The sequence below is a fragment of the Merops nubicus genome, unplaced genomic scaffold, assembly GCF_000691845.1.
Source record: "Merops nubicus isolate BGI_N331 unplaced genomic scaffold, ASM69184v1 scaffold15297, whole genome shotgun sequence".
Lineage (NCBI taxonomy): Eukaryota > Metazoa > Chordata > Aves > Coraciiformes > Meropidae > Merops > Merops nubicus.
The window spans coordinates 50377-69055 of NW_008619734.1; the positions used below are offsets into that span (position 1 = coordinate 50377).

At 36.5% G+C, this 18679-nt stretch overlaps 1 protein-coding gene across 1 annotated transcript in view; it reads left to right on the forward strand.

The window, feature by feature from the left end:
• MYCBP2 (MYC binding protein 2, E3 ubiquitin protein ligase) overlaps positions 1–18679 on the forward strand; it is a gene marked incomplete at both ends in the record, with an annotated part of 162897 nt that overhangs the window by 47844 nt on the left and 96374 nt on the right. The window contains 11 exon segments of the mRNA XM_008943913.1: positions 5532–5649; positions 7658–7862; positions 8024–8177; positions 10415–10587; positions 11711–11836; positions 11944–12071; positions 13742–13833; positions 14852–14986; positions 15071–15154; positions 16416–16512; positions 18378–18570. Coding sequence (XP_008942161.1) covers positions 5532–5649; positions 7658–7862; positions 8024–8177; positions 10415–10587; positions 11711–11836; positions 11944–12071; positions 13742–13833; positions 14852–14986; positions 15071–15154; positions 16416–16512; positions 18378–18570 — 1505 coding nt within the window.

Genomic DNA, 18679 nt, shown 5'->3' on the forward strand with positions numbered 1-18679 from the left:
GTCAGTGGAAATAGAAGCCAACAGAGTGGAGAGCTATTTGATTAACCACCACTACTTATCTACTTTAGGTAATGCTCGGTAGCTCTGTAAACTTTGTGGAGTTAATCCACATTGACTACAGTAAGAGCACAGATAATTAAATATAGATATTAATGTGAAGCTCACTGTCACCTTTAGTTTCTCATCCTTGGTGTCTCACCTACTCACTAAAATGAAAAAATCAGTATCCTGCTGTAAATGGAGACATAATAATGCTGTTGTTTTGGCACATAGATATATCATATAACATAAGATGATATTTTGAATAGTAGGAATCACTGAGGCTTTATATGTACTTTCAGTAATGCCCGGTATCCTTATGTAAAAGGGGCATACAGAGTGGAACATCTGTGATCTGTCTTCAGTTCTGTCATTTCTCTTGTAGCAGTGAGATGAATATTACTGAACATCTATCCTCCTAATCTTTGGAGACTTCCAAATCACTTCTTTTGTCAAGTTTCTGAAGAAATCTTCATCATCTTAAAACTTTCATTGGATTTGCTAAACAACAGGGGGAGAGGGAAGGAAGAATGGAAGTTGTCTGGAAGTGTTATTTGTATTGACTGCTGTGCCTAATAGTAGTCTCTAAACTGTTACCCCTACTTAGTTGGCATTGGACTGGTGAATGCAGTCTGTGTTTCTGCCTATGGTAGAGCCATGTCACAGATAACTGCTTTCTATTTCATTCCTGGAAATTCTTGGGTGCTAGTTCCAAGATGCAACTGCTGGCAATTGAAGTCACTACTAGAACGAGGCCAGTTTCTGTCTTAGACTGAAGAGGTACAAACAGCAGTGGCATTTGTATTGGTGGCTTTCTCCTGTTTCCTACTTCAGTGAAATCGCTTGGCTTTTCTGAAGGCATCGGAGCTATCTGCTGTATCTGTCAGAACTTCAGGTGGCAAACCCCACTTCTGTTGCTTATTTAGGCAGAAACTTGATGGAAACCAAATGTAGCTCCAAGTGAGATCCTAGAAGAGAACATGAAACATCCTGTGCCAAAGGATAGTGCTTGACCAGGCCTAGAAGCTGAGGAGGTACAAGCAACTTGACACTGACCTCTGTATCATTCTACAACAGACCCTAGAGAGTGTCTGAAAAAAGGCTTGAAGAAAGTTGGAGTATGTCCTGTGCATGAGAACTGACTGTAGTACTATATTGCTGTTTAGCACCATCATTCAAATGATAATTTCCTCATTGATGTACTTCTTTTTCCAGCTTTAAGTAGAGATCTCTCCTCTGTCCTCACAGTAAGGGATTCAGAGAAGGAAACAGGGAATCCTTATGCAGAGTTCCACTTCAGTTGGGATGCAGTGGTGCTCAGATGGCCAGCTTCAGCCAGGTCAGTGGTCTGTCAGTCATGCAGTGTGTCACATTGCCTATATTGACCTTAGGAAGACCATCATCTTCTGAGTCCAGGAAATGATACTCTACCGTGTTTCCAGGAGAGAGAGGAGAAAAAAGAAAAAAACAGGAAGCAATGTTTAGGCAGCCTACCTAGCATATCTAAATATGGGGTCCCTGAAAACAACAACTGTCAGGGAAAATGCAGGAACTCACATTTTCACCTGTGGAAGCCATCTTCATTGCAAGATGAAGCAATGATGGAAGTTCCTGGCCAGCAATTGATGACTTACCATTTCGGAGACTTATGTCTTGCAGTGTGAAGATTTAGTAGTGAGACTATATTTTAAAAGGTCTTGAAAATGCATAACTGTTTTGAATTCTGTGCACCTGTCCTTACTTTAAGGGGACTCAGGACTCCTCTATTAGAGTATGGTAACCATCACAAGTTCTTCCTCCTACTTCAGTAGGAATGAGGCATATTACGTGCCCTAGAAGCACTTCAGCCTGTTTTCTATGCACACAAGCAAACAAAACAGCAGATGAACAGGATGGTGTGATTCTCAATTAACTATTAACAGAACTGAAATGGTGTGAAGGAACAAGTAATATACCCAAGGTGGTGTTATTTTCTTCTCCAGCAAAGACTTTAGCTGTTCACAGATGGACCACTTAAAAATGCAAGTGATCTGTTTCTAGGAGGCCATTTTTTCCCTATCAGTGTACGGGAGCCATTAAACTAGTCTGCACAGGCTTTCTGTTGTAAAAGTCACAGTGGCAGGTGTTGATGGACTTCACTATGTGAGGAATTTGTCAGTCTCTGCTTATATTCTCCTCAAATTAGATGCTGGTGGATAGAAACTCAGTGGAAGCAAGAAATGCTTTGCAATATCTAGTCTTGGTGAAAAGTAGCATGTCTTGTATTCAGGTAAGCAAAGGCCTCTTTGTTGCTGATGCTTCTCTCAAATGGCTGGGAGTTAAACTCCAGGATCTTTCTGTTATTGCTCAAAATTTGTGTGCATTTCTTGTATGAATTGACTTCAGCACAGTCAAACTTCAGGCTCTAGAAATGGAATGACTGGAGTAAGACAATCCTGATGTCATTTTACTTTCGAAGGTTCAACGATAACATGGAAGAAGACTGAGCAGACCTTCCATGGACAGTCAGCTGTGTTCTAGGTGAAGACAAGGCAGAAAGACTTAATATCCTATTAAACTCCCGTTAATATCTCTAGGGAAAAAAATTGTGTTCCATCATCTCTGACAGGATTGTGTTTCTAGAGGCACTGTCTGATTATTTTACTTCGGCGGTGGGGTGCAGGTCTTACATCTTTTCACCAGACTTCCAGTTACCTATAAAATCTAAAAATTTCTATTTTCTTAACTCCATACTGCATGACTCTGCCTGCAGTTGACAGAAGATACTACTGGTTTCCTTTTACCTACTACACAGTAAACAGCCCCTGGTGAGCCTGAATTTACAGCTTCACTGTCAGCTGCTCCAGGTGACATCTTACTGGACCTGGCAGCCACCTATTGGCTGGTGAAGGACCATGGACAGCAATTGCTCAAACAGGTCATGCAGGATGGCTTCCCAGAGACTGCATCTGCTCCCAGAAATGCTTACCCTTCAGGATGGAGGAGAGTTTTGGTGTGGGCAGCCAAAATGCATTTGGACCTTCTGCAGGATCCTGAGCTAGCTGATGCATGTGTTATCTGCTGCTTTTCATTCACCGATCTTACATTTTTCTTGGGGATCTTGGGTGACTTTCTGTATGGTTCAGGTTGGTCTTTTGTGATTAACCTGTGTCAAGTACTTGTGTCATATCTGGAAAGCAAAGAATCTGAGTTTGAACACCAATGTGTTCTTCAGCTCCACCACAAAAGAATACTTCATGCTTTGTCCCATTCAGATGGAGAAACCCTGGTTATCAAAACTTTGTCCAACAGACTCTTAAGTGTCTATGCTGAGCTTTTCTGTGTTCAGTTTCAGAGGGATAGGGAAGTGCTCAGTAGTATCACAGGTTTTGAATTCCATACATATCAGTCAAACTGACACTGTTTTTCCAAACACCTCCTCCTTTTATGAAGTGAACTATTCTTCTGTAATTTTACTTGAGTTTGTTGATGTAGTTAAGTGTCTTAAGCTTTTTTCTGTTCATTTCTTCAGTTGATACAGTGTAGTTGGCCATTCCAAAAGCTAGGTGATGTTCATACAAGAGCTGTGTAAGGGGAGTTTCTTGTTTGGTTTTGCTCAGCTGATGTCCAGGGAATATCATACACAGCATTCAAATAATGTTACTGGTAGAGTCAATTGGCAGAACAAAGATAAATAATTTTGGTGATAACAGCTTAGCTTTTATGCATCAACGAGATTAAACATTCAATTTTTTTTTTTTACAAGCATAGGATGGATAATTCCATTCCTACAGCTATCCTAATTTTGAGGGATGAAAAAAAATAATAAAAATACTTCCCTTTAGCAGGAATTCTGTTGGATTTTTTCCACAGAGTTCTTCAGTTTATTTTTTTTTTCTTGCTTCAGTGTCTTTCAGTGTCCTTCTGAGCTTCTTTAAAGGTAATGGGAGGCAAATGTAACATTTCTTCTGTTTTTAAAATGTTTCATCATTGGTGCTGCTGAGCTTTGCTCTGTCTGTGTATTGCCTCACTGATGTCAAAACCCATGTGCCTACAGAACAACAAAGGCTTCTAAATTTGTTAATGTTGTGTGTTCTCTACCAAATTTTATGCTATCCTTCAGTCTCTCTGACTCCACTAGAATCACTCACTGGAAGCTACATTCCCCATGAAGGAATAATTTCTTTCTGTCTGCCTGTGTTCCCCCACCTTCAGCTCATCAACCTGTCTTCATGCTGCATTCCTCTGTTCCACGTTTCCATAGGTCCCCATCTTCCCATCTGCCCTTAGAGCACGCAGTGCCTCTCCTTCTTCCTGCTTTCTTGACTTCTGTTCTACCTGCAGGTCAGCCTGAATCAGAACGTGCAGATAGCTGATCTTTTTGCACATCAGCTGCTAAATAATCACTAGGTAATCGTGGGCTGACACTTTTTTTTTATTATTTCAGCATAAGACAACTTGTTCTTATTTTAGATTAACCTACTTTTTGAAAGTGTGTGTTTAAAAGTAAGTTTAAATAGTACTGCTGGTCTCTGGGGTCAGAATTATCAAACAGTTATTTGAGAATAATGCGTTCTTTGGATTCACAGTCTTTCTAAGTCTACAATAAATTTGAAGTCTAGGTAGACATTCACTATGGGATTCAAAGTATGATATTTCTTGTAGGCACCTGTTCACTTTGTTGAGGTTTATAAAATTTTATTTTTAGTATCTCATTCTTCTTTCTTTTTGTCTTTTCTGCTATTTCTATTCTAAGTCATTACTTCAGGTTTTCTTTCTTTGCTTCTTGATCATTCCATTGGCTTTTTTTTTCTCCGTTTTTACTGGAATGGGAAATTTATTTTCTTGCACCTGCCTGTATTTGGGAGGCACATGGATTAGACTTTTTCAGATCTTTGTGGAAAACAGTTTGGAGAGGCTTGTTCTTTCTTGAGTCTGAGTTTGATCGAGAGCAGTTTTTTAATGCCTTATTCTCCATAAAAAGCTGATGGAGGTGGGTAGACCTTCTCTTTCTTTTATAATTCCCTAAACAGTCATCTCAGGAGGGACATGGTAATTGTACTAGGGTTCCAGCCACATAAGGCTTTGCTTGATGATGCTGACTGTTTTTTTAAGTGCTTAACTAGAGTCTTCACAATAGAATTTTTTACTGCTACAGTTCATTGCAATATATTTTGTATACATACATATACATGCACGCATGTATATTGGTGTAACTACAATAAAATTAATGGAATCCTATAGGTATACATTAACCATCTTTATTCTCTGATAATTTCTGAGTTTAAAGAAGAAAGGGTACTTTCTGATTCCCTTTAACAAGAGGACATAAACTTTAATATCTGATACAGTCTTCAAACCTGTGTTTATTTAATATGTAAGATGTTGATTCTGTATAGCATGTAACCATAGTGGATATATTTCACAGTAATTTAAATCCTTATAATACTAATGTATGTGTTGAATATTGCTTTAAGCATGTATTGACACAGAATTAATTTATTTTGATACAGGGGATGTCCCACTTTGGTGCAAGCATTACCAGGTCCTAGTACACAAGTTACTGCTGGGAGCAACCATACAGCTATTCTCTTAATGGATGGCCAAGTTTTCACATTTGGAAGTTTCTCAGTAAGGAAATTATAATATTCACTTATGAGAATAAGTTTGTAATCAGTGTATTGTTCAAGGACCTTTCAAAACTGTTTATACTTACTCTCATAGAACTACTCATGATTTCTGCATGTCTTCTGTGTTTGCCACATTTAAAAATGTGGCCTCTGATACTGTTGTGGTTAGAAGAACATGATGCCAGAAATTCTTGGTAGGTTTTCTATTGTAATGAAGATGTTGATTTAAAACTGGGCTATTTTATAATGTGCACCTCAAACTCTTACTATTGAAGGCTTGGTTGCAAATGTATTTGTTGCATATTCTGTTACCTGTCTTGTCTGCATTTGTTAGAAGAAATAAGTGTTCTGCTTCCTTTCATAGAAACAGCACTGAGTTGCAGAAGTTATGCTTAGACTTGTGGGGGAGATTGTTGCTCAGTATAACACAGCATAACTCGGGTACTTCTTTTGTAGCCACATGGTGTATGTTCTCCTGTGTCCATGTGGCATCCATCCTTATATTCTCTGAGTAAGCACTTCAGCATCATTTAGGTGCCTTTCATCCTGACTTTTAGGCCTTTGTGCCTCCTTGTCTTTGCAAATTCAACCCTCACTGCAGTCACTCCATTGTTGGTCCATCTGTCAGTAGCTAGTTGTATATAGTAAGTAAGGCTTTTCCACTAATGTCCTTTTTGGAAAAGCTAGAGTACAGGTATCAAGCTATTTTTATGTGCTTTAAAAGCTATATACTGCCAAACACAAGAGAAATTGCATTTTTTGAACTATGTCTCTTTACAAAAAAAAACTAAGAAAGGTGAGCACTGAAATTTTTTAAGTGTGCCACAAGATGTCTCTTTGATTAGGTAATATTTTGTTGTTTTTCAGACTTTTAAGTAAACACTTTGGTGTCCGTATTTTTGTTAAAAGTGACTTGGATACATGAAAGTTTAAGCTTTGACTTGCAGTGCAATTTTGTCCCTGAAAAAAATTTCAATCTCAGCAGTAGCTTTTAAAAGCCTGTGTGTTGACTGAGATCATCTTTCCTTTTCTAAAAGAAAAAGAATAAAATTACACTGAGCTATATGTCTGGTTTTAATACTGCAACGCTTGAAAGCTTGTTGAAAACATCATAAAGTCAAGAGAAGCCCAGAAGCAAACATGTTTCTTGAAAATGTCTTCAGTGAGTTTGCTTATGTACAGCATTATGTAGAAAGAGAGGTGAGTAACATGCTGGACAGAGGGTATCTGCTGTACCTGCATGTTTCTTCTCCCTTACCATTCGAAAGAAAAAGTGACCTTGTCTCCATTAGCCTGCAGTGAATTTCCTTTGCCTGTGTGAGGTAGGTGAAATCTGAACAGGTTTATTGAAGTAGTTCTTACCACATAATTAGGTACAGTATAAGAACTGTTGGTCCGTCTGTCAGTAGCTAGTTTTATGTAGTAAATATGGCCTTGGATCTTCTGGTCAGGATGTTAATGAGCATATGCAGAGGTGCTTGCTTAGGTATTTTGTGCTCTTTTTAGCTCAAGTTTGATGTACTAGTCTACTTCTAGGTACTTCTAAGAGGTGATTGCTCTGTGAACCTTACAGTCCATACTAATTCAGATTAGAGTGGAATTCAGACTGTCTGAATGTAATTTTTTTTTTTTTCCCCCTTATGAATTTTTGTGCTGAGGCTGAAGTTATTCAGATACTGGATGTTCAAGGAGAATAATGTTTTTATATTTGATTCTGAAGATGGAAAGGAGGAGGGACATCCATCATGGATAATATGAGAGTCTTTTTGCATTAAAAAAATTCTCTCAAAACCCACTAGTGAACAGGGGTAAGAGTACCTGCCAATAACTTGTTCATTGTATTTAAATGTGTAGCAACACTTCACTTAGACTAACCATTGTATTTTGGTGATAATTTTGTGGTAAACTATCTCTTCAAGATTACTAATTTTGTATGTTGAAACTATTGAAGTAACTTGTTCATCTTTGGGACTTACTGTTACTTACTAATTCTTGCATTTTCTCTATAGAAAGGTCAGCTTGGTAGACCAATTTTGGATATGCCCTACTGGAATGCAAAACCAGCACCCATGCCTAACATAGGCTCTAAATATGGACGCAAAGCAACGTGGATAGGAGCGAGTGGAGACCAGACTTTTCTCCGGATCGACGAAGCTCTCATTAATTCTCATGTGCTGGCTACCTCAGAGATATTTGCAAGCAGGCATATAATAGGCAAGAACTCTTCTATTACATTTTAAACACTCACATGGTTTATTTTTTGCTGTAGAAGTGTAACCTGTTCTTCCCTACTATATTAGTGCTTCATGTATAAAAAATGCCATATGATGAGTGGAGTCTTCATGTTTTTCTGCTCTTTTTCCTCCCTGATCTAGGCTTGGTACCAGCTTCAATATCAGAACCTCCTCCTTTTAAATGTCTTCTGATAAACAAAGTAGATGGCAGTTGCAAAACGTTCAATGATTCTGAACAGGAGGATCTTCAGGGTTCTGGTGTGTGTCTGGATCCTGTCTATGATGTTATTTGGAGGCAAGTGTGGATTACAGTTATTCAAGTCATAGTATATAAATGCTTTTAAATATATTTTGGGAGGCTGGAGATCAGATTATGCTAATTTCCCTAGTAAATGAAGAAAAACAAATTTTGAGACTTCTGTCTGTCATCACATTTTTTGGATGATTTGTTCAAGTAAGCCTTCCCTTCCCCAAATCTCTTGCTTGAATTTTTATTTCTTTTAATTCTGCACCATTCTTGTTTCAGTCTCACGATATTTGGAGGACCCCAGTCTATTCTGTTTATGTACTCTTTTTATACTTCGTTACACTTCACTGAGTAATTTTCTTGCCATACCCAGTCCTCACAACCTCATGTCTTCCTTCTCTCAGGCATTAGTGGTTAAGACTTGAATAGGCGAAGAGGTGGAGTAACAGTATCCTTTCCAGTTTGGACATTTTGGGAAGTCAAAACAAAGAACACTACTTTGGATGGCATAGACGTTCAGATTATGGCTGTGTTTATTTCATAGTCTTTGGAGTGGTTGGTTTCAGTGGAGTCTTTCACCAAGTGTAAATCAGAAGCCCTGTTCCAAAACAATCATAATATCCAATTCTTGTGTAATCATTTAAAAACTATGTTAGCCAGGATTCGGGAGAGAAATTTCAACTGTCATCTGAGTGCAGGTGATGGATGATGTTTAATCTGTTTGAAGATTTAGGCAGAATAAGAATAATCATTTAGAGTTAAAGCACCACTTAATATGAAGCATGACCTACTTGCTGGACATGTCCCTTTATGATATCTGAAATTCCTCGGATGGCCGTAGTTCTGCATTATTTGCAGCCCCAGGACTGTTTGAACCTCATTAGCTAGGTACCAGTTCTTACTTAAATTATACTGATTTGAAATAAGGATGAGTAGCATCTACATACCTTTAAAGCTCTTGGTCATGATATCAGCATGATTAAACACAATGAAAGACTCAGTTTATGGAAAATGCAGTTGTTGATGGCCATGGGAAAGCAGCAAGTTTCAGAGGAGAAAAGATGATGATGCACACCAAAATGGTTATTCAGCTTGAGAAAATTAAAAGTCCTGTATGACAGATATTATGGGTAAACATGATTTTGAGGTGTTTTGCAGAACTTTGAGGATTGTAGAACTAACTAGAGCTTAAATACTTAACTGAAGAATGGATTCTCGGAGTCTGTAGATTTATTTCTGTGTTAAATCTCATTCTTATTTAACAGAAAATACTAAATCTGAAGAAGAGACAGGTTCATGAATTTGCCTATTAGTAGTGAAATATTTGGCATATTGTTATCCCTGTCCATTTTTAATCATGTCTGTTTTAGTGAAGGAGACAGTTTCTCTGTACAGAGACAGCATTCTTGCTTGCATAGGTTTTAAAGATTTTTTCGTTATAGCTTTGTGGCTTAATTTTTTAGGTAGTAGTGAAATTCAAGCGGTTAAAAAAAATTGTCTGTGAACTTGCACATTGCTAAGTCATTGAATTTCTGAATATATACGATGTCCTATAATATTTTGAGTTAAAGCTATTCCTTTCTCTGTTAGACCATCTTAGCCTTATTTAGATTTTTAGAACAGTGTGCCAAGTGAAAATGCCTTTTGTGCTTACTGGGAACACTCCTGTAGGCCTGTCTGCTATCTGTTTCCTTCTTCATAGTAAAATCAAAGACTTCATTTTTTTCATTGTCTTTTTCTCTGTGTTTATCTGTAGTGTGGAAAGTCTTTGTATTCCCTTGTTTAGGCTGCCCTTTTCTAGAATATCTTAAAAATTCATAAGGTGATGTTATCCCTTTTAAAAAGCCCAAACAAAATGTTTGATTACTCAAGGTCTTTTTATTCTTACTTGAACGTGAGTAGCCATTTTGTTTTCACATATCTTTGTCAGTTTTGAGCACATGTCATTATACCTAGTACTTTGCTAGTTACTTCCTGCTTCTTAATACATTTTAGCATTTATCATCTTCAAAAAGCATCTTAACATTTCCTGAGGTTTGTAAACCTGTAATATGACTGTTAAACTTGACTTGTCATAAGATTGTTTTTCCATCGTTCCATTTGCTAGTGTGTTAATCTAGTGAAGTCTATATTGTATTTGGTGTAATGATGTTCAGATTTAAGAGTCTGTACTCAGACATCTGCACTTTACAGGAAATATATCAGTAAAATTTTTGTGGTTTTTTTAGTAGGTTAAAGGTTATGGTTGCTTTATTTTATTTTTTCACTCTTTTATCTTACTCTAGGTTTCGACCAAATACTAGGGAGCTGTGGAGTTACAACGCAGTAGTTGCTGATTCCAGACTTCCCTCAGCTCCAGACATGCAATCCCGGTGTAGTATCTTGAGTCCAGAACTTGCTCTGCCAACAGGTTCCAAGGCCCTAACCACCAGATCTCATGCAGCTTTGCACATTCTAGGTATACATTTATACTGCACGAGTCAAAAGCTTACATGAAGTAAAGAAAAATTAATATATTAAGTTAATTGTAAATTGCTTGTGATCTAATGGCTTTATGACTTTTTTGAGTTAAAATTTTACTTTGTAATCTTTTACGAGCATTGCTCGCAACAGTTGGCTGATGATTAATGGCTGATCTCCATTAATTTTAATCAAAATAGTTATCTTCTGCTGTCTTAGTGATGCTAGAGGCTGGTAGAGTTCTTAGGGACCCTGCCACTAGTGGTCAGGGTAATAAAGTAAGAGACCTTCCTTGGTGATCTGTTTTGAACAGTCTGCAGAATAAAGTCAGTGCTGTCAAGTTAAGCTGGAGTCTCAAAAAGACATGAAAAAAGTGCTCTTGAGTATGTGATTCTTATTTTAAAGTAAATGCAATATCTAAAATCAGAATTTACTCTTTACAGTTTTGTATAATGGGGCACTAAGGGAAATATGATTTCCTATTGTGGTTTGGAAAGCCTGCCAAACCAAAAAATATCCCACGGGCTTCATATATAAACTTGACATATGCAGCATACTCCATGCTTCAAAGCACAGCTTTGGAAGTTACTTTAAGTCACTTGGTCACTGACAGTGATCAGTTCCTTGACCTCCCTTCTTTGTGTTTTAGAGATGTGGTAAATGTTAACAACACTGTTTTGTGTCTGTTTCGGAGTAAGGCATGTTAGGAACCCATGTATATGAAACAAGATGCTTTTATCAAGGCTCTTAAAACTGCCTGTAATTCTGTTACTACTTCAACTCTTTTGGTAATATGGGAAATACAAGAAGGAAGGGAAAAAAAAAGGTATTGCTGGCAGTTTATTTACCATTGGAAAAGTTGCAAAGTAGAGTTAATGGCGTTTTTTGGTTATTCTGAAAACTGAATAAATTAAATGAAATCAAATCTTCAATAGTGAACCTTGAGATTCTACAGCAGTGACCCCTGACCTAATCAAAGCTATAAGGATACTCAGTAGCTTATGTGTTATTTGGGGACAGAACAGTTAGGTTGCTTCTTACCTAGTATTCCTTTCCATTGCACTGTTTATAATAAACAGTAAGAAATTCTGAGTTCTTTTTGGTTTTTTTTTTTCTTTTAGGTTGCCTTGATACTTTGGCTGCTATGCAGGACTTAAAAATGGGTGTAACAAATACAGAAGAGGAGACTCAAGCAGTAATGAAAGTTTATTCTAAAGAAGACTATAGTGTTGTTAACAGATTTGAAAGTATGTACACAGTAAAATCAATAGCACAAGCTGATGAGGCTTGCGGAGTAAAAGACTAAGATTAACTGGTTTTTTGGTGTTTCTTCTTGTTTGTTTTTTTCCTACAGGTCATGGAGGAGGTTGGGGTTATTCAGCCCACTCAGTAGAAGCGATCCGTTTCTGTGCTGATACAGATATTTTGTTAGGTGGTCTTGGTCTTTTTGGAGGTAGGGGTGAATACACTGCTAAAATAAAGGTAAGTTTTTGGGTTTATTTTAAACAATATTGTGTCTCAAAATCAGGACTTCAGTAGTGCCACCTAAACCCGTTAATTTTATTTTGTGATGAATGAGTGGCTTACTGTATATTAAAAGCATCAGTAATAGAACTGAGAGAAGGGTTCTCAGTGAGTAGTAACGAATCTTACACAGGTAAGGTGAGTGAAGTAGAGATCTGAGAATTACCTATTCTTAATTGTCAAGAATTGGCTCATTTCTCACCTTCTCTGAATGCTATGCTATCTTACAACTTTTTAGCAGACATGATGTTTTCAAATGGTCCTGTTATCTATTTATACCAAGTTCAGAGATCCACCTACAGAAAACAGGTGGTATGAGTTTCAAGTTGTAGGATGTAATTCTGTCAGGATACGTGAGGGACTCCTCAAAACCAGTAGCCAGAATTCCTTTGGTACTATCTGAATTATTACTTCCCACTGTCCCTGACACTTCTTTCTCAGACTGCTCTCTGGAAAGCTTCCCAGCTGGGTTTCTTCAACTGAGAGTGAATGGCACCAACGATTCTTAACTCTGCTTTGTGCCAAATGTAAGATGGTGAGGGCTGGAATGTAATGTGCTGATTTTAAACAAATCAATAAACCTGACTTTGTGTGATAATGAGCTCTGGTTTCTGAAAGTAGCATCTGTTTCTGCATGACAGGGTGATCGGAACTAGATGATCTTCGAGGTCCCTTCCAACCCAAATAGTCTATGATTCTATGATTTCAGAAACACCCAAAAAGACTTTATAAAGGAAGGATCTAATGTCTGTCTGAGATGTATATTAGATGTGTATATTTGGAATATGTTATTTCAGACTAAAAGGTATTAAGGTTTGTTTTAGGGAAATAGATGGCATATACTTTGCATAAGACAACAAGAGGTCCAAAATTAGTTGTACTTTATTCGAGTTGAACAGAATGACTGAGAAATGCAAATAACTAAGGAAAGACAAGAAACTTAAAAAAGACACCCAAAACCCCATGACTAATGTTTAAACACTAAAGGTAGTAACCCTATGAAAGCACTGTAGTATTATTTTTTCAGTTTGTTCTTGGTCATCTAGAATTAGCTCACAGCTAAGATAAGATTTGCCAGTCCCACCACAGATAAACTGTATATTAAGTTTGTAAGAGAAAGATGTATATTGTGGTCCTCTTTCAGACTCATCAAACTATAGAAATTATTTTTGACCAAGAAACCAGAGCTATTTTGAAAAAGGTTGTCCTCTTTTCTCTCAGTTACTGTTCATTACAATACTGTCTAGCCCTGCTGAACAGTCAAGCTGTCCCTTTCCTGGGTGTATCTTCAATGCATTTCAGTCTTTGATGGAAAGCCTGCACCTTCTCCTTGCGCTTGCATTTTTAAATGCTCTGCATTTGACTTGCTTTGCAAGCTGTAGGAAGTTTCTACACTTAAGAATATATCTGGGCATAAGGCTGGGAAGTCAATGTTGGTTGCTATTTTTTAACAGTTACAGACTTCCAGATCCAGATGGGAATTTGCCTGTTAGTGATAGTAACTAGCAATTACTTTTGGAAAGGGGAAAGAATAGTAGTAGACATTTTCCAGGATGCCAGACAGGCAGAAGTGTTACGAGGTTTCTACTCCTAAGATGTATTTTTTACCTTTTTTCTTTCTCCACCAGTTGTTTGAATTGGGTCCAGATGGGGGAGACCATGAGACTGACGGAGACCTTCTTGCTGAAACAGATGTCTTAGCATATGATTGTGCTGCTAGGTAAGATGTTTTCCTTACCTACCTCACCTACTTCTAGATCTTTATTTTTTACTTTCTTCATACAAAACTTAAAATCATCTTAAATATCAGCAAAGGAGTTCTACATCATTAGTTTGTGGCAAATGATGTAAAACTCAAAGCATGTTGAGTAAAATAGTAAACCACAAAATAGTTCACCGAGACATTATGGTACAAATTAAAACAAGGAAAAATCATCTCACACTTGCTTTTGTATAAAACAAAGTGAAATCCCCTATTCCTGTGATGAGAAGACAAGACAAAACATTGCAACAGCTCTTTTAAATACTTCTATCAAAGGCATGCTTTTAAGCACAAATGAGTATTGGCAGTAAACAAGTTGTCATTAAACTTGCACAATACAAAATTATCATAAATGAAAGAAGTGTTCTTACGCCTCAGTTCATTAGATAAGAAGCAGTTATTGCTTGAAAGATTTTATGCATATGGATGGGTTACCCATGTTTTAGCTGCTTTTTCATTCCCTGTTATGAAAGTTTGACATTCAAGTGATCTACAACTGATTCTTTGAGGCTTAATTCTTTTGTAGCAATAACCCTAAATAAATATTCTGTTACTTTCTTAAATATCCATGTGTAAGTCCTAAGAATTTATATATAACCTCTTTTCCTATACAGAAACTTTATGAAAATTAATTAAAAGAATATAATTAGTACTTCCAATATTAAATGTAAATTTGTTTCTGTGTATTAATTTAACTTAATCTCCCCCTACTCTATTTGGCATTTGATATCTGATTGTTTCCAAATGCAGGATCAAGCTAGATGTAAGCATTTGTAGGTCTTTATGATTTATTATTTTTGATTATGACAATATTTTTCAAGGAAATATTTTAAAATTTTGACTATAAATAGATACTTGATATTAGTAATTTATTTCGATTAATTTTCTATTTTCTTTTATAAGCAGGGTATAATTCATTAACGATTAATCTAAAAATGAATTCATATATGTGTTTTTCAAAATTTACTTCTCCCAGAGAGAAGTATGCAATGATGTTTGATGAACCAGTACTCCTGCAAGCTGGCTGGTGGTACGTAGCCTGGGCAAGAGTGTCGGGACCTAGCAGTGATTGTGGATCTCATGGACAGGCCTCTATTACTACAGATGATGGGTATATTTTTTTTCCTTATGATTTTAAATGCAAAAGAAGAGATTGAATGTTACTTGAATAATAATTTCATTATTTCTTTTTCAGTGTTGTATTTCAGTTTAAAAGTTCCAAGAAATCAAATAATGGTACTGATGTTAATGCAGGGCAGATCCCACAGTTACTATACAGGTAATATTTTGAGTTCTGTTGAGAACAATTTACTAATGTGTCTTAAACAGAAGACCTGTTTAAGTATGTGTTTCATGAAGTTATTATTGTGTTAAACTAAGGAAATCGGTATCTGAAAAATTTAGGGAAAGCATGGTGTCTTTGAGAAAATTAATAAATCCATTATACTAAGTTCTATCGCTTTGCAGTTTTTCTTGTAGTCATTCTTCATACATTATGTTCTGAGACTTGCATTTAGTCCTGTAGAGCCTCACGATTTCATCTAACAGGCTTCATTTTTTTGCTAGTTGTGAAGTATTCTCTTTAGTAGGCCTCAGTTTAGGAATAGTGTATTATCCAATGGTTTTAATGAAAAACTAAAAGAAAAACCACAACAGATTGTACTTTACACTAAGTTACTGTACATGTACTGTACATGTGTTATTCCCATGATAAACGTTCCATAACATTGTTTTTGAAAAGCAAGACTCTTTGACTGTATTGCCAGTAGATTTTGTTTTCAGATTTTCTCAAATATATACAAGAGCTAATTTTTATATTTTGTTTGTGTGTATATATATTTATATACACATCTCTCTCTGCCTCCACAAAACTTGGGATTTCTTCATACCCATTCTTTTGCTATGTCTTTTCTAAGTGTGTCATTTTCAAGGTTCCTTATCAGAACAGCTCACTTTTGCTGATAAGCTTTGTACGCGTAGACTCCTGTCCTTCCAGAGGAAGGTTTCATTTTGACTGATGTGCCTATGTGCTGTAATAACCTATTAATTGTTTGTGTGATTTCTATGGAGAGATAGCTGTAGCCAAAGACAAAAACAACCTTGGGGCCTCTGAAGGAAGGACATGGCTGAAGAGCCGTGAGTGGCACAAAAGGAAAGGTGCTGCAGTAAAGGTGCTGCCTGTATTTTTTACAACCACATGTATTTTACCTCCACAAAATAAGCGTTCTTTAAGGAGTAATGTTTCTAGTCTTAATGTCATCTGAAGAAATACAGTAAATGCTTGTAGTAATTTATAAGTAATTAAATCTCAATTTTATTATCAATTGTCCCAATTCTGCTAGTTGAACAGAATTCAAGATATTTGATTACTGATCTAGAAGGGTTAGGAACTGGAGGAAGTTATGCTGAAATTGAACTTTTTTTTTTTGATAGTTACCTCAAACTTTTCTTCCATTTTTGTCCCACTTGAACAATACAAAGTAAAAGCTGCTAATAGTAAAAGTGCATATTTCAAATAATTTCTTAAATTGTTCTTTCAGGCTGCCAACAAGTGATGGTAGTGCATCCAAAGGAAAACAGCAAACCAGTGAACCTGTGCATATTTTGAAGAGATCTTTTGCCAGAACTGTCTCAGTGGTGAGTATTATCACTAATCTTCCATGTTTCCTGCAAGTTCATTCATACTGAGAAGACTGAAGGACATACATGTGGAAACAACTAATGGGTTTTTTATCTGCTTTATCTAGCAGAAATTAGCTACACTGATCCATAGAACATTGTATTCTTTTAATTTTTCTGAAGGTTTCAGATGTAAATCTAAGGGAAGCTTGGTGTTGATCTGAGGATGAGAGACTAGAAATGCATTTGTTTACAAGGTTGAACTATGCAGTTTTGGAGTTGTTTTTTTTAGGGGGAGGTGTGGGGTTGAGTTTATACTTATTGGTTAGATTCAATGTACAAGCCTTACTCCCTTGCTTTGCCAAGCAAATTAGTGTTAGCATGATTTTTAGAGTTTTGGGAGCTTTACTATATAGTCTCTTCCTACGGCTTTTAAATTACTGTCATTAATTAGTCATTGGTAAGATTCATCTTCCTCTTGGATGCATTCCAGTATACATTGAGAACCACAGCATTTAAACTTTAAGCTGAAGTAAGGAGTATTAATAGGCACAATGGATTGCAATTATTAATAGAAGATAGTCTGCAGTTCTTCACGTACATGGAAGTTAGTGAAATTTTAAGGAGTACTGTATTGTTGAAATGCAATATTATCATGCAGGATAAGGCCAATTCTGTCTTTGTGATTCTGAAGTACAGTCCCTCCCTTACAAGCAATGATTATTTTGTTTTCAGTTCTGGTTCACATCTTGCACAGCACTACATGTACTGTCAATATTCTCAGCTGGTAGTTACACTGAAGTTAGTGTCTCCGTACAGACACTTGAAGCCCACTTTTCTTAACCAGCTTGCTTTCCTCTCATTTATTTTTTTTTTCAGTATTCTTTAATGACCAGTATTATCTTCTCCTAAGTTTCTTCTAGAATTGTATTATCTACATGATTTGCATTTAATGTAATAATGTTATTGACATATTGTTAGCTATTTTTAACATATGTTTGCCTTAAAATATTTGCATGAAGCTCTGGACTCATGGCTTTTAGTACTTCCCAGGGTGTCTTCCTTCTTCATTATCTTGCTGCTGGTGTCATTCACTGTAGATCTGAACTGGGATAAGAGGATTATGGCATTCTGGAGCATTAGGCATTTTATAACTAACTTTGAAAAATTGTCTTGATTGTTGCAGCATGAAGGTATACCTGCAGCTGGAAGATATTCAATACCAAATACTTGTAGTTTGCCTTGTGGGGTACAACTTTATGAAGCTACCAACCACATTTAATAATAGCAGGAACAAATTTTTGGATGAACAAAACCTTTAAATCCTCAAATTTCTTGTGGACTAAAGTGCTGCTGTTGAACTTTCAAGTACAGTAAATGGGTATAGTTCCCATGACCCTATCTGTTTAAAAACAAAATGAGGACAGCCCTGATAAATCTTTACTGTTATGACAAGAATGTATTCTGGTAAAAGTAGGTATTACACTATTCCTATCCAGATGAAGCAAGCAAAATCTACTACCAAAAATCTGTGTTATAGATACAAGATAATGAGTTACATTCACTAATATAATTGAACATAAGCAGTTCTTAGTTCTTAAATAACTGAGACACTTTCACATATGTAACATTATTACATGTTAGAAATTGCTTTTAGCGTGATACCACAGTGATGTGTTCCCTACATTCTCTGTGCTCTTTTTCTTATTCTCAAGCAAATAGGATTTGTGTATTGTATGGTAGTTGTGTGTAGACATAAATACATTTACATAAAAAACATGGATATAAATGCTATTTGCTTTTCATATTATACTGGTGCTGAAAGTTTACTTTCTGTTTTTCATACAAAGTATGTCTTCTGTATCCTTCATACCCTGAAATAGGAATGCTTTGAATCTTTACTGAGCATTCTTCACTGGAGCTGGACAACACTGGTGCTGGGAGTTGAAGAGCTGCGAGGACTTAAAGGGTTCCAATACACTGCTACCCTGCTGGATTTAGAAAGGTTACGTTTTGTGGGCACTTGCTGCCTGAGGTTGCTGAGGGTCTACACCTGTGAAATATATCCAATATCAGGTATTCCTCTTAATTCACTTGTTTCATATTTATCAGTAAATGGTAATCTACGGGACATTCAAAATTCGATCTAAGTATTCATTTAGGGTGTGTTATAAAATGAAATAGC